Source organism: Amblyraja radiata, chromosome 10 (genome assembly GCF_010909765.2).
Source record: "Amblyraja radiata isolate CabotCenter1 chromosome 10, sAmbRad1.1.pri, whole genome shotgun sequence".
Classification (NCBI taxonomy): Eukaryota; Metazoa; Chordata; class Chondrichthyes; order Rajiformes; family Rajidae; genus Amblyraja; species Amblyraja radiata.
Genome location: NC_045965.1, coordinates 4,409,910 through 4,426,884, shown reverse-complemented (window position 1 = coordinate 4,426,884; position 16,975 = coordinate 4,409,910). Strand labels below are relative to the sequence as shown.

The 16,975-nt window shown below is 43.9% G+C and overlaps 1 protein-coding gene across 1 annotated transcript in view; it reads left to right on the top strand.

Annotated features, from left to right (window-relative positions):
* ptprc (protein tyrosine phosphatase receptor type C) overlaps positions 1 to 15,949 on the top strand; it is a 56,980-nt gene extending 41,031 nt beyond the window's left edge. Inside the window, exons 16-22 of the mRNA XM_033027891.1 lie at positions 1,261 to 1,351; positions 2,583 to 2,716; positions 5,134 to 5,265; positions 7,223 to 7,342; positions 9,432 to 9,601; positions 11,317 to 11,452; positions 13,758 to 15,949. Coding sequence (XP_032883782.1) covers positions 1,261 to 1,351; positions 2,583 to 2,716; positions 5,134 to 5,265; positions 7,223 to 7,342; positions 9,432 to 9,601; positions 11,317 to 11,452; positions 13,758 to 14,006 — 1,032 coding nt within the window. The 3' untranslated portion in view covers positions 14,007 to 15,949. The remainder of the gene's footprint in view (positions 1 to 1,260; positions 1,352 to 2,582; positions 2,717 to 5,133; positions 5,266 to 7,222; positions 7,343 to 9,431; positions 9,602 to 11,316; positions 11,453 to 13,757) is intronic.
* Positions 15,950 to 16,975: the final 1,026 nt, after the last annotated feature.

The window sequence follows — 16,975 nt, the reverse complement described above, 5'->3', positions numbered from 1 at the left end:
AGATCCTCCAGCACTTTGTGTTTTATTAATTATCAGTTATATCTGAATTGACACCTACCTGAAAGATAGCAGTGATTTAGGCTCAATGGAACATTGGTTTAGATCATGAGGTGTGATTTTCTTCATTTGTGCTGATGGGGGATGATTTAATTAAATTGTAGGATTTTTGATGGTCTCGATGGGGTGGATTGGGAAACAACTTGTGAGGGGGGTCTCTTAAATGGAGGCATTAGGGTTTGTAGGGTAATTGACCTATGTATGTAATGCCGCTTGTGTGTAGATGAGAGTGCAGTCTGGCGGCAATTGATAACAACACGGAGAGAATAAATTAGTGTAAATGGGGGGTTGATGGGCAGCATGGACTCGGTGGACCGAAGGACCTGGTTCTAAGCCGTATCTCTCCGTTAAATTTGGGAGGAAATTAATGAACTTGTTTGTAAAACCGATCTCACTGCTTGAAGGGAATGATCTGGGAGCATTAACTCTTGCAATCTGAACCGCTGGAGACTACACAGGTTCATCACACACTGGTTAAATATGTACCTGGTAGTTGGTGATGAGGATGGTGCAGGATTCCAGCTCAGAATGGAAAACCTCAGGATTGCTATTGGAAAGATCTGCCCTCAACTTTAACACCGTGGTCCAATGCTAGGAAACTGTGTAGCCAGAAGCAATCAGAGACAATTTTGAGAGGATTATCAGAGAGTCATTATGTAGGAAGGAACTGCAGATGCTGGTTTACTTCGAAGATAAACGCAAAATGCTGGAGTAACTCAGCGGGACAGGCAGCATCTCTGCAGAGAAGGAATGGGTGATGATTTGGGTCGAGACCCTTCTTCAGACTGATGTCAGGGGAGAGGGTGACACAGATATATGGAAAGTTAAGGTGTAAAAACAAGACACCAAAGGGGATAAGGTTCAAGGAAAAGGTAGAATAGATCATTGTTAACTAGGGGAAGCTTACAAAAAAGCATACAAAGATAAAATTTAATCAGGAAGACAGTCACACTGGTCGGAGATCTGGGATGGTGGAGGGATGGGAGAAAGGGAAAGCAAGGGTTACTTGAAATTAGAGAAACCAAAATCATACCGCTGGGTTGTAAACTGCTGAAGGATAATATGAGTATTTGTAACTACTTGGATCTGGCAGAATTCACTCTGCAAAGTATTTTGAAAGGGCAGATTTCGTGTATTATAGCAGTGTTAGTACATCTGATGATGCATTGTGCATTATTTCTCTCTTATCCCTAATCATTACAGAGGATCCCGTTTTATACTGAGTGGAGATCCCAGGTGACGGGACGGCACGGAGATAACCAACCCAAAAACCGCACTCCCTCCGTGATCCCATGTGAGTATACCATCATGGATCAGCCATCGCTTCACTCAGTCCACCTCAACCTACCTGATCTCCCGCTTGCTCAACACTTTAACTCCCCCCCCCATTCCCACACTGGCCTTTCTGTCCTGGGCCTCCTCCACTGTCAGAGTGAGGCCCAACGCAATTTGGATGAACAGCAACTCATATTTCGATTGGGCAGCTTACACCCCAGCGGTGTTAACATTGTCTGAAGAAGGATCTCGACCTGAAACTCTAACTTCAAGTAACCCCTGCTTTCCCTCTCTCTCCATCCCTCCGCCGTCCTAGTTCTCCAACCAGTCTGACTGTCTTTCTGATTAAATTATCTTTGTATACTTCGTTGTCACCTTCCCCTAGCTAACAATGATCTATTCTATATTTTTCTTGAACAGCGTTCCCTTTGATGTCTCGTTTTCACACCTTAGCCTTCCTTATCTCTCTCCCTATCCCCTGACTCAGCCTGAAGAAGTGTCTCAACCTGAAACATCACCCATTCCTTCTATCCAGACACGCTGTTTGTCACGCTGAGTTACTCAAGCATTTTGTGTCTATCATTGGTGTAAACCAGCATCTGGAGTTCCTTCCTCCACATTCCATTGCCCTGTTCCTGCTACGCATTCTCTTCCCATCTCTCCATCTACCCCTGGTTCTGGACTCGCCCAACATTGGGAACAATATTCCTGCATCTAGTTTATTTTATAATTTTATATGTTTCTGTAAGATATCCTCTCATCCTTCTGAATTCCAGTGAATACAAGCCCAGTCTTTCCAATCTTTCCTCATATGACAGTCCCGCCATCCCGGGGATTAACCTCAAGAACCTATGCTGCACTGCCTCAATCACAAGGATGTCCTTCCTCAAATTAGGAGACCAAAACTGTACACAAACCTCCAGATGTGGTCTCACCAGGGCCCTGTACAACTGCAGAAATCCTCTTGCTATGAAGGACAACATGCCATTAACTTTCTTCACTGCCTGCTGTACCTCCATGTTTACTTTCTGCCTGACCCGCTGAGTTACTCCAGCACTCTGTGAAAGGTCTCCTATCCATGTTCTCTAGAGATGCTGCCTGACCCGCTGAGTTACTCCAGCACTTTATGTCTTCTTTTGTAAACCAACATCTGCGGATCCTTGCGTCTCCGTCAAGCATAACTTTAACTTTGAACCTAATCCTGAAATGCGGACTAAATGTGGTCTATGATTTTTGTTCCCTTTTTAAAGATGATTACAACAGAGTTTATGTCAAGCTGGACAATGACAAAAGCAAGGACAATGAGAACCAGAGTGAGGATGATTCCACCTCGGACGAGAGTGAAGATGACGAGTCCAAGTACATCAATGCTTCCTACATAGACGTATGTATCAACACACAGGTTACACGCCTATAGCTCTGTGCCTGCCTCCACCATGCACTTGGTACACATGACGCTCGGAACACAAACCGTCGTCTTAACTTCAAATTCCCAGGCTAGGCGACACTCTGTAATCACTCATCACAATCGCTCCGCTCTATTACACCTCTACTCCAACAGCAGCATTTCTTACTCTTTGTCTTGCACTAAATTTCTTTAGTCAGAGGGTGGTGAATCTGTGGAATTCATTGGCACATATGGCAGTGGAGGCCCTAGTCTGAAGAAGGGTCTCATCACAAAACGTCACCCGTTCCTTCTCTCCAGTGATGCTGCCTCTCCCGCTGTGTTACTCCAGCATTTTGCATCTATCTCCAAGTCAATGGATATTTTTAAGGCAGAGATTGACAGATTATTGATTAGTACGGGTGTCAGGGCTTATGGGGAGAAGGCAGGAGAATGGGGTTGAGAGGGAAAGATAGATCAGCCATGATTGAATGGCGGAGTGGACCTGATAGGCCAAATGGCCTAATTCCGCTCCTAGAACTAATGAACATAAACAATATTCCCTTTATCCTGTATCTGTACACTGTTGATGGCTCAATTGTAATCATGTATAATCTTTCCACTGATTGGATAGCACACAACTAAAGGCTTTTTGCTGTACCTTGGTACACGTGACAATAAACTAAACTAAACTGGACCAGTTTCCCTCCTGACCACAATCGGACACTTGGTTCTCATGACGCTAGGAGCAAAAACCGTCGTCTTAACTTCAAGGTCCCTCACTGGACCATTGTCCACCTTGGCCACAATCCTAACTCCAAAAGTGTTGACATCCAGGTTGTTTAGTTTAGTTTATCATTGACACAGGTAAAGTGAAAAGCTTTTTTCTGTGTGCTATACAGTAAAAAAAAGACTATACAATGAAGCCGTACACAGTGTTAAGATAAAGGATAAAGAGAAAAACATTAAGTATAAAGATGAATGTTGCTGTACTGTTTTGCATTGTATGGAGTGGATCGAATGCAGACAATAATAGATCTGATTGTACAACAAGCAAGAGAAAGGGTATCGTTAGGTGGAAAGGGCCCCAAGGACCAGTTGCTGCCAGCTACATCTAAGCACAGATACACAATGAACTGTAATTAAGACTGAATATTACAACTTGGTACATGAAATGAAAGACAGTTTCTTGGACAGACTTGAGGAGATATTTCTGAGATTTCTGGACATTCGGTGGAAGATTCAGTATTCATTTTCAAAAGGGAATTGAAGTAATTTTGAAAGGAAAATACTTGTAAAATAACGTCGAAAGAAGAGATTGGTAATAATTGGGTATCCGTTTCGAAGGGCTAACACGGGCCTGATGGGCCAAACAGTCTCCATCTTTGCTTGATTCCACGCCTGATATTTTAAAGAATGTTTGCATATTTGGGCTGCCTTAATTTGCTCAGATAGACACAAAATGCTTGAGAAACTGGAGAAGGAATGGGCGACGTTTCGGGTCGAGACCTTTCTTCAGACTGAGAGTCAGGGGTGAGGGAGATATGGAAGGGCAAGATGTGAAAACGACAGATCAAAGGAAATGTAGAATTGTTAGCCATGGGGAAGGTGACAATGCAGGGTATGATCAGTAATATTTAATCAGGAGGACAGTAGAATAGGATGGGGGAGGGACAGAGAGAGAGGGAAAGCAACAGTTACTTGAAGTTAGAGGAATCAATATCATGCCGCTGGTTTGTAAGCTGCCCAAGCGAAATATGCTTAGTATAGGTGCAACATGGTTTATTGTTGTACACTGAGATGTGTTTGAGCTGTAAGCATTTCTTTGACCTGCCATTTGTTTTCTCAGAGCTCTTGGTCATCTCTCATCCATTGCCCAGAATGGCGGCACTTAACTCTGCCTGTCCATTGCTTCATCTCTCTGAGAATGATGCCGTTATATTTTGGTTCAGGCTGATATTTATACATATAATTTTGCACGGCTAGTGTGAGGGTTAGCCAGGAACAAAGGTGATAATTTGAAGACACAAGGAACATCAGATGTTGAAATCTTGAGCAAAACACAGTGCTGGAAGAGCTCAACATGTGAGGCAGCATCTGTGGAGGGAATGGACAGGCGACATTTTGGGTGGGACCCGACCTCAGTTTCCCGACCAGCCGTCTGAAGAAGGGTCTCGAGCCGAAATGTCATCTGTCCATTCAATCCGGAGATGCTGTAATATGTTGAACCTTGTTGATAGAATAATGGAGGAAATAAAACTATTTTAGGATGTTGAAATCAGGTGGGGGGAGGGGGAGGAATGGGAAGGAATTGCACTTCCCCAGTTGTGGAGAGATTGGGTATGAATCAACAGAATGTTTCAAAGGCACCTGTACGACCTCATGTGCACACCTCTGTTCTACATTGTGTTTTTCAGGGATACTGGCATTCGGAGACACTGATCGCCACTCAGATTCCCCTGCCTGGAACTGTTGCTGATTTCTGGTCCATGGTATATCAAAGAAAAGCAAAGGCCATTGCACTGCTAGGCTCATTAAACGACGAAAAGGTAAGAGCCAAACGCTGTACTCTTTCTTATTCATGCTGCTAAACATTTAGAACATAATCCTGCTGATTTAGACATTAGAGTCAAGATTCAAAAGTGTTTTATTGTCATAGATGAGGAAAGACTTTTTCACTCAGAGAGTTGTGAATCTGTGGAATTCTCTGTCACAGAAGGCAGTGGAGGCCAATTCACTGGATGTGTTATCCAGTGAATTGGAGAGAGTTGGATTTAAGAGAGAGTTGGATTTAGCTCTTAGGGCTAACGGAATCAAGGGATATGGGGAGAAAGCAGGAACAGGGTACTGATTTTGCATGATCAGCCATGATCACATTGAAGGGCCAAATGATCTACTCCTGCACCTATTCGATATGTCCCGAAATGGAACAATTAAATTCTTACTTGTAGCAGCACAACAGATCTGTAAACATAGTACATGTAAAACCCATAATAAACTATCAAAAAAGCTCCATATATGAAAAAACAGGCAAATAAATAAACAATAATAGTGCAGAGTGAAAAATAATGCCCTCGAGTCTATATATTTTGGAACTTATTTGAGGGTTGCAGTGTTTAATGGCCTGATGGTTGATGGTACTTTAGCGACGGTAGAGATAGAGTGTATAAAGTGGCCTTGGCCTAGAGTCCACGCCGACCAGCGATCATCTCATACACTAACACTATCCATCACACTATGGAGAATTTGCAATTTACATAAGTCAATAAAACTAGAAACCTTCTCGTCTACAGAATGTGGGATGAGAAACTGGAGCATCCAGAGAAAACCCACATGATCACAGGGAGAACATACAAACACCATACAGGCAGCACCTGAGGTCAGGATCGAACCCGTGTCTCTAGCGCTGTGAGGCAGCAACTCTACCTGCTGCGCACACGTGCCGTTTGCTTCCTTCCTCCTCCTTTGAAAGCCGTCAGAAGAATGAGAAGACATTGGTTTTGTTTTTTCCATTCTGATGAAGTCTCTGAAAGTATAGTTTATTAGTTATTGGCACGGATACAACAACATCTTTGCACTGTACCTTGGTGTTGTGCCTAATTCCTGGAGTGTTTGCTCCACACATTCTACCCAGGCTCAACGGCAAGCCCAACACTGAGTCAAGTAACTCATTGAGGCATTGACCAATTATGAGTGGATAAGAGTATATCAGTGCTGGGGCAGGCTGCAATCATCTGTACACCATGGATGGCTCATTTGTAATCATGTATTGTCTTTCTGCTGACTGGTTAGCATGCAACAACATCTTTTCACTGTCCCTCGGTATTGGGACAATAAACTCAACTCAAATCAGTCTCGACACGAAACGTTGCCTATTCCTTCTCTCCATAGAAGCTGCCTCACATGCTAAGTTTGTCCAGCATTTTTTGTCTACCTTCAAATCAACAGTGTGTGTTTGCAAGGAACTGATAGAGAAACTACCTCATCAGAGCTTTGGGTGTGAGAACCAACCAGAATTTCAACAAAGTTTACAGCCATTACCGCTGGAGGTTTTCACACAGTAGTTTCAATGTTATGGCACTTTTTCTGCGGATTGTATGTACTGTCGCACAATGACCAAAACTGGCTGCAACATTGAAGAAACATTCATAAATAGAGTTATAGAGTTATATACAGTACAGAAACAGGCACTTCAGCCCAACTAACCCATGCCGACCAACGTGGCCCATCTATACTAGTCCCACTTGGCTGAGTTTGGTCCCTGTTCCTCCTAGGGTTATGGGGAGAAGGCAGGAGAATGGGGTTGAGAGGGAAAGATAGATCAGCCATGATTGAATGGCGGAGTCAACTTGGTGGTTTGAATGTATTAATTCTGCTCCTATGACATTAACTTCTGAAACCAAATGTGGCAAACAGGTGAGGTGCTGGGAATTGGGCTGTTGCAATGTCCTACAATTTGTTCCTTTATGTCTCGATGCTTTAAGGATTGTGTCTTATTGTTTTTAGGATGGTACAAAATATTGGGAAGAAGATAAGAAGACCTATGATGATATTGAGGTTAAGTTGTGTAAATGCACTGACCAGCCAGCATTTACTGTTCGAGACTTTGAGATACGACTTGTAAAGGTAAAACCTGTGAAGATATTCAAAAGTATAAAAGCTTAAGTCGACTTTCCTCAGGCAGCCTGGGCCTGCCTGATCTCCCGGTTGCCAAACACTTGCCTTTCTGTCCTGGGCCTCCTCCACTGTCAGAGTGAGGCCCAGCGCAAATTGGAGGAACAGCATCTCATGTTTCGCTTGGGCAGCTTACACCCCAGCGGTATGAACGTTGACTTATCTAACTTCAAGTAACCCTTGCTTTCCCTCTCGCTCAAATCCCTCCCCCATCCCAGTTCACCGACTGACCTCCAGATTAATTTTACAGATTGTATGCCTCGTTGTCACCTTCTCCTTAGCGAACAATGAACTATTCTGCCTTTCCGTGATCATTGTCTGCTTTGGCCTGTTGTTTTCACACCTTCTGTTCTGTTTGTACCCTTCCTTATCTCCAGACTCCCTCTCCCTTAACCCAGTCTGAAGAAGGGTCTCGACCCAAACATCACCCATCCCTAGGTACACAAAAATGCTGGAGAAACTCAGCAGGTGCAGCAGCATCTATGGAGCGAAGGAAATAGGCGACGTTTCGGCCCGAAATGTTGCCTATTTCCTTCGCTCAAATGGATGCTGCTGCTGCACCCGCTGAGTTTCTCCAGCATTTTTGTGTACCTTCAATTTTCCAGCATCTGCAGTTCCTTCTTAATCACCCATTCCTTCTCCCCAGAGATGCTGCCTATCCCGTTGAGTTACTCCAGCATTTTGTGTCTATCTTCGGTGTAAACCAGGAGCTGCAGTTCCGTCCTGCACAAAACTTTTCAGACTGCGAATGATTGGTTGATTGAAAGATAGAGCAGGGAATCAGGCCCTTCAGCCCACCGAGTCCATGCTGACCACGAATCACCCCTTCACACCAGTTCTATATAATCCCACTTTCTCATCCACACCCTACACAGTAGGGGAAATTTGCAAAGACTGATTAGCCGACAACCTAGTATGTGGGAGGAAACCAGAGCACCCGTAGGAAACCCACGCAGTCACAGGGAGAACATACAAACTCCGTACAGACAGCACCTGTAGTCGGGATCGAACCTGAGTCGCTGCTGCTGTGAGGCAGCAGCTCTACCACTGCACCACATTGCTGTCCCTATATAGATCTGAATCTCTGCAGCATAGACCTTCCCTTATGGTGTTCAGCATCAGCTCAAAGTAGGAACCTTGCCATCCAGCAGCTAAGTTTAGTTTACTTTAGCTTAGAGATCAAAGTTCAAATGTATTTGTCACATGCACCATAAGGTGCAGTGAAATGAATTTACCATGCAGCATACATTTAAAATAGGACACAATGATCACCTGTACACATGCTCTATGGTATTCCCAGTTTCCATCCCACAAATTAGGGGCAATTTTTACAAACCTGCACGTCTTTGGAATGTGGGTGGAAACCAGAGCACCCGAAGGAAAACCACGCGGTCACAGGGAGAACCTGCAAACTCTGTACTGCACGCATAGTCAGGATGGAACCCGGGTCTCCGGTGCTGTAAGGCCGAAACTCTACCGCTGCACCACCGTGCTGCCCTCAGGCAACATCCGTGAAACAAAATATAGTGTTAACAATTCAAGATTGCAATGAATTGTGGACGCAGCCCAGACCATCACACAGACCAACCTCCTTTCCACTGACTCCATTTATACCTCACGCTGCCTCGGCAAGGCCAGCAGTGTAATCTTCTACCCTCTCCCATCAGGCAAAAGGGATAGAAGTGTGAAAACACACACCTCCCAATTCAAGGGCAGTTTCTCCCCAGCTGTTATCAGGCAACTGAATCATCCCACCACAACCAGAGAGCGGCGATGAACTATCTACCTCATTGGTGACCCTCGGACTATCCTTGATCGGACATTGTTCGCTTTACCTTGCACTAAACGTCATTCCCTTATCATGTATCTACACACTGTAAATGGCTCGATTGGAATCTGTGTTGTCTTTCCGCTGGCTGGTTAGCACGCAACAAAAGCTTTTCACTGTACCTCGGTACACGTGACAATAAACTGAACTGAACTAAAAGATTGTCGAACTTTGGTTACAAATTGGCTGCTGACATTCGTGTTGGTTTTTCAGAAAGAAACGGCACATACAGTGCACCTGTACCATTTTGACGACTGGAATAATTTGGACCTTCCATCTACGCCCGGTAACTTGATCGACATGATCAGGAATATCAAGGAGAAGCAGCTGGCGTTGAAAGATGCTGACACTAAGATGGCGCCACCCATCATTACACAGTGCAGGTAATGTCTGGCAGCTTTGTGATCTGCTATCATTCACACAACGCCCATTATCAGTGGTCAGAGATTATCCATCATATCGTGCGGAAACAAAGAAGCCTCATTTTTCCTTTGATTTGAGTATGGTTTATTAGACGTAGAGTCATACAGTGTGGAAACCTGGCCCAACTTGCCCACACCAGCTAACATGCCCGCATTTGGTCCAAAACCCAAACCTACTGTAATCATGTACCTAAGATAGAGACAGTGTTCGAGTTATTCAGTGGGTCAGGCAGCATCTCGGAGAAAAGGTATGGGTGACTTGAGACCCTGCTTCAGGTATCCATGTACCTGTCCAAATGTTTCTTAAATGTTGTGATTGTATCTGCCTCAACTAAATGCTTAGAAGGAATTAGGAGGGATATGTGCCGAACATGAATGACCATAGGAGAAGAATTAGGCCATTCGGCCCACCAGGCCTACTCTGCCATTCAATCATGGCTGATCTACTTTTATATCTCAATCCCATTCTCCTACCTTCTCCCCATAACCTTTGCCACCTTTAGTAATCAATAACTGATCAATTTCCTCTGTCCGGTGCTGCCGCTGACTGCACTGCCGTCTGTGGCAATGAGTTCCACAGATTTACCACCCTCTGGTTGAAGAAATTCCTCCTCAGGGGCAACAGTTCAGTAGTCAAAGTGTTTTTCTCATTTGTCCCGAAATGGAACAATAGAATTCTTACTTGCAGTCACTGTTCTGGGATATGCAGCATTCCATTAAGACCAATAACCCCAAATCTGGCCAGTTTTACAGCAGCCTCATCAGATGTTAAACTATGATGCTTTTCCCCAATGATTTAGTGAACCAGAAAACCTCTGTGAAATATTCCATTTCCCATTTTGTTTGTCCTCGCAGATCATCTGTAGCACTCTGTCTAATTAGACTCAATTAATGTGTAGGAAAGAACTGCAGATGCTGGTTTAAATCAAAGATAGACACAAAATACTGGAGTCACTCAGTGGACCAGGTAGCATCTCTAGAGAGAAGGAATTGATTTGAAGAAGGGTCTTGACCCTAAACGTCACGCATTCCTTCTCTCCGGAGATGCTGCCTATCCCGCTGAGTTACTATAGCATTTTGTGTCTACTTTAGACTCAATTAATGTTTTGCTCTCCAAGAGTTATGAAAAGCCCCTAGAAGTGGAGCATTAGATAAAGGGAGGTTGGCTTGTTTTAGTCATAGCATGGAAACAGGCCTTTCGGCCCTACCTGCCCACACCGGCCAATGTTCCAGTTACACTAGTCCCACCTGTATGTGTTTGGTCCATATCCCTCAAAACCTGTCCTCCGACCATTTGCTTGTTAGCCACAGAAGCAGGTCTGCAAACTCATGTTACAATCGCTCCACACTCTTAAATCTCCACACTGTAATCGGCTCGATTGTAATCATGTATTGTTTTCTTTGCTGACTGGATAGTGCTCAGCAAAACCTTTTCACTGTACCTCAGTACACGTGACAATAAACTCAACTAAACTAAACCATGTACCTGTCCAACTGTTTCTGAAACGTTGGACTAATCCCTGCCTCAACTACCTCCTGTGGCAGCTTGTTCCATACACCCACCACTCTGGTCTCTCCATTCCCACGTCCACCCATTGTCAGATTTTCATCACCAACCCACATGATCTAGATAAAATTGGGCAATTTTTTCACATTGCGACATCCTTTTCTTTCAGCGATGGAGCCAAGAGGACAGGGTTGTTCTACGCTCTCTGGAACCTACTTGACAGTGCAGATACTGAAAATGTAATAGATGTTCTCCAGACAGTCAAAGCCCTACGCAAGCAAAGACCAGGAATGCTCCCTAACTTTGTAAGTATTGCTACATCCACTCATCATTGTCCAACATCATCTAGTGGTCTCTACTGTAAAACAAAAGCCTTTTGATGAGTCAATTGTACGTATGCACAACAGAAATAATGTCCAGGGGAAAACCATAGAGCATCTAACGGGATCGTGATGTATTGGTTATTTACTTGAGGAATAGGGCGTTTTCCAGAAGAGGTTTACCAGAGTGCCATCTGGATTACAAGGCATTAGCTATAAGGAGAGGTTGGACAAACGTGGATTGTATTCTCTGGAACATCAATGGGAGACCTGAGAGAAGTCTAGATAATTATGAGGCGTAGATAGGGTAGACAGTCAGAATATCTTTCCCAGGAGGGAAATGTCAGACTAGAGGGCATAGCGTTACGGTGAGAGGGGCAGAATTTAAAGGAGATGTGTGGGGACTTGACAGTCTTTCACACAGAGGGTGGTGGGGACCTGGAATGCGCTGCCAGGGGTGGTGGTGGAGGCAGATACGTCTTTGTCTTGCGTATGGCGTGCACAGCCTAAAGTTGTAGGAAATCTTGTTCTATTTGATCTTATTTGATTGTGCACGCCAGGTTGATTGCATTCGTCGAAACAGGGCGCACCACGTGAAGGTTGCAATCTCCCACCCCGGCAGATACATTAGTGGCATTTAAGAAGCTTTTGCATAGGCACATAGATATGCAAGAAATTGAGGGATATGGATCACTCCCAGGCAGAGGAGATTAGTTCATCTTGGCACCGTTCAGCATAGATATTGTGGGCCGAAGGGTCTGTTCCTGTGCTGTACTGTGCTATGTTCTACAATACAACTGTTCTGGCAGGAAATTCTAGTATATAATTCCATAAAACAAAATGACCAGGCTGCCAGAAGAATTGGCTTCAAGCAGAATTACAGAGTTAGTTGAATGAGGTGAATAGGTTTTGGTTTCAGAGTCTTACAGCATGAAAACAGTCCATTTGGACCACCTCGTCCATTCTGAACAAGATGGGCCTGTTACCGTGCTGTAAGACTCCACTGTTGGAATCCACAACAACAAAACAAAGTGCTGAAGGAACTGAGCAAACCAGGCAGCATCAAACTGAAGACGGCTCCTGACTCAAAACGTTGCCTGTCCGTTCCCTCCACAGATGCTGCCTGACTTGTTGAGTCTGTCCATTCCTTCCACAGATGCTGCCTGACTTGCTGAGTCTCTCCAGCACTTTCTGCTTAACCAAAGGTTGCGTAGCTTTGTGAGAAAAGAAAATTGTGTCGAGGTTTATGTACAGGGTGGCACAGTGGTGCAGCTTGTAGAGCTGCTGCCTCACAGCACCAGAGACCCAGGTTCGATCCTGACCTCAGGTGCTATTATTGTGGAGTTTGCACGTTCTCGCTGTGACCACATGAGTTTCCTCCAGGTGCTCCAGTATCCTCCCACATCTCAAAGTCGTGTGGATGGGTTTGGCCTCTGTAAATTGCTCCCTGTGAGTAGGGAGTGGATGCAAAAGTGGGATAACGTAGAACTTGTGTGAACGGGTGATCGATGGTCGGTGTGGAGTGGATGAGCCAAAGTCTGAAGAATGATCTCGACCCGAAACAACGCCCATTCCTTTTCTCCAGAGATGCTGCTTGTCCTGCTGAGTTATAGCCCTGTCTCACGGTATGAGTTCATTCCAAGAGCTCTCCCGAGTTTAAAAAAAATCAAACTCGTGGTAAGCACGGAGAATGAACGTAGCGGGTACGTCGGAGCTCGGGGACGTCTCTTAGCACTAACGGCAGGTACTCGGGAAGACTCGCTAACGGCAGGTAAGCACGGGAAGACTCGTGAAGATTTTTCAACTTGTTGAAAAATGTCCACGAGAGCCCCGAGTATCGACGAGTGGCCATTACCGTAAATCTCCGAGTTCGAATCAGGGCAAACTCGGGAGAGCTCTTGGAATGAATTCGTACAGTGGGACAGGGCTATAACTCAGCATTTTGTGTCTACCTTGGATGAGCCAAAGGGCCTGTTTCCTTCATTCAATCAAAATATTCCAGCACCAATGTCACTGAAATCAGTGGGAAGGAACTGCAGATGCTGGTTTATACCAAAGATTGGCACAAAATGCTGGAGTAACTCAGCGGGACAGTCAGCATCTCTGGAGAGAAGGAATGGGTGATGTTTTGGGTCTAAGAAGGGTCTTGAACCTGAGTTACTCCAGCATTTTGTGTCTATCTTCACTGTAATCGGTCTCAGTTTTGGCCAGAAGATAGACCGAGGTGTGGGATCTCTTGTGTCTGGATACGAACGCGATAACTAACCATGGATGTGATCTACCTTGACAGGACCAGTACCAGTTTCTCTTTGACATCATTGCCAGCACCTACCCAGTTCAGAACAGGTTATCTGACAACGGTCCTGCACAATCCTCTGTTGAGATCATCTCCGAGACCCCTTTGGAAGGAAAATCTCAGCAGGAAGATGCTTCAGACAGTAAGAAAGAAACATCAGCTGCTGATGCCACGGCAAACTCCAACAGTAACACACAGCCGACAGACACTCCTGCTAATGGACCCATTAATGAAAATGTGTGAGCAACTATGGTCCTACATGAAGCAGTGGTACTCACCAGTATTTGTGTTAATAAGGGAAATTCCACAGGGTGCCCATTAATGTTATCTTTTCTTGTGTGAACTTGATTTATCAATGGAGGTGTCCAAAAATATTTGCTGTACTGTTCAAGAATGGAGGCTTGAAGATGAGTTTGAATGTATTTCCACGAGGATATTAATTTCCTAAATTAAAGCTTAGTTAAAATGTTTTTGGGTTTTCAGGTTACATCAGTAACTCCAAAATAAAGCACAGAAGACTTTTTTCAGAGATAAAAATAGCTTTTATATATATAACTGTATGTGTATTGGAAAGCTGGATTCTAATTTTGCTTCTGGGTGTACTATTTTTGGCAATTCATATTTTAAGATAAAATGTCATATATTGAGTGTGATGGAAATTCGTGATATATTGTTTTGTAATTTTTAGCTTTTTATAATACAGCCACTTTTCACTTTGCAAATTATTTTTATAGTTGGTTTTTCAAGTGAAAGCTTTGCAGTTGATCTGCTTAAGAAATGGTTGTGTATATAGGTATGGTTATTTACGTTCCGTCAAAGCATATCTATTACTTTGTTAAAGCAAACTGATTCTTTGAACCAGATTCAGGCAGTGGGTTATCATTTCCGAATAAAAATATCACAGTTCATTGACAAAAGACCAACAACGTGTTGTAGCTTGCATGCAGAAATGGCTGCGGTATAGTGGCGAAAACTCGCGGTTAAGTCAATATTTAAACAAAAAATGAAACCCGATTTCAGTTTTGGGAACTGTGCAATAGATTGGAGCCACAAGAGAGCCACTGAGGATTGGGGAACAAAATAAACAGAGAATCTCCGCAGGTCAGGCATCACCTGTGGAAAGAGAGATGACTGTCAGTTCAGACTGAGAGAGATAAGTAGGTTTGAAGCAAAGGGTAATGGGTGGAACAAAGAGGCAATTGGGCACCTGTCACTGGCGATTTACTGGGTAATAATCCAGGCCATCTGAGATAAAACAGGGCTGCATAAAAGGACCACCCATGGAGATGTACAAAGTTATCACCAGTGTTATCAGTCTAATTGTGAATCTTTGCTGCAACTAGTTCCAAGAAGATGTCAGGATCTTCCCAGATTCTACAATTCCATCAGTGAACTGGAAAATGGTATTTTCCCCCTGAGGCAAACCAATACTCCTTTGAAAAGTACAGTTAAGACGATCTTTTTGCAAAGATTTGATTGGTACCAAGTTTTTGATGAATTTCTAAAAGATTTAGGTTTGATAACAATTGCTTCAGGTAATATTTTGTGATTTTTGCTGTCAGTGGATGTTGCTAAGGCTATTGTTGATGTACAAGTATGTTTTCAGTGGATGTTGATGAGGCTACTGTTGATTTTAAAGTAGTTTTCAGGATCCATGTTACCTTGTGTCCGCGTGAGCGTGAAAATTCACTTTTCACCTTGGCTTCAGTGTTTGGAGAGAGACTTGATTCCCTACATTGCCCCAGTCACTTCAAAGGCAGCAAGCTGTAGGTAGAAGTGCGATCTGTATTTCTAAATCGTCATTCATGATCGCAAGAAATCCCAAAGTGCTTTTGCGCCAAAAGAGAAACTTTAGAATTGTTGATAATGTGGTGATACGGGGATGTCGCTGCTCATTTGCACACAGCCAGCTGTAACAAACTAGTAATGCATTGTGTTTTATATTTCTATCGATGTTCGTTGAAGACCAGGACTCCTCGCTCGCTCTTGCGGAAGTCAGTGCCTTGGAGGTTTATCTCCGTGGGAGAGCGCAGTAGGTTATTCCACTCAATATCAAGTTGATCTCCAACTTATAACAGGGTTGAGGAGCATGCAATGCTTCTGCTATTGGAGGGATGTTTATTAGGAATCGGTCTGGTTGGTTCAAATTGAGTTCTGTATATTTTACATGAGAGGTTGCTATTTAATTTTTTTTGGGGGGGGTGGATTTTTTTTTCCAACAGCTTTGAGTTTTCTAATGGGTATTTCTTTGATTCAGACGTATGCTTTGTAAAACAACAAAATAAAAGATTTTTGTACTAATAGTGTTCTTGAATAAATTGAAAGTCATATCATATTGAGCAGTGTGAAGATCATTGATGTTCATATCACACCACAGTACAATTCAACAGCACCAGGACACATAATGCTGGTGGGACTCAACGGGTTGGGCACCATCTCCCACCTCCCTTCACCCAACCAACCTCCCTTCCATTGAAGATAGACACAAAATGCTGGAGCAACTCGGCGGGACAGGCAGCATCACTGGATAGAAGGAATGGGTGATGTTTCGTTTTGAGACCCTTCTTCAGACTGAGAGTTAGGCAAGAGGGAAACATCACCCATTCCTTCTCTCCAGAGATGCTGCCTGTCCCACTGAGTTACTTTAGTATTCTGTGTCTATCTTCGGTGTAAACCAGCATCTGCAGTTGACTTCCTACACACTCCCATCCATTGACTCCATCTACATTTCACGCTGCCACGGCAAGGTCACCAACATCATCAAGGACCAGTCGCACCCTGGTCACTCCCTCATCTCCCCTCTCCCATCAGGTGAGAGGTACAGAAGTGTGAAAACATACACCTCCAGATTCAGGGACAAGCTGTTATCAGGCAACTGAACTGTCCGGTCACCAACTTGAGATTGGTCCTGACTGACGTTCTACCCCATTGGAAACCCTTGGACTATCTTTAATCAGACTTTATTGTGCTTTATCTTGCACTAGAAACATAGAAATTAGGTGCAGGAGTAGGCCATTCGGCCCTCCGAGCCTGCACCGCCATTCAATATGATCATGGCCATGATATGTTCACATTGTCCTGTATCTGTACACTGTGGATGGCTCAATTGTAAACATATACAGTCTTTCTGCTGACTGGATAGCACGCAACAAAAATGCTTTTGTTTTTTTGTTTTTTTTCCACTTACATTTTTATTGATTTTTAAGAGATAT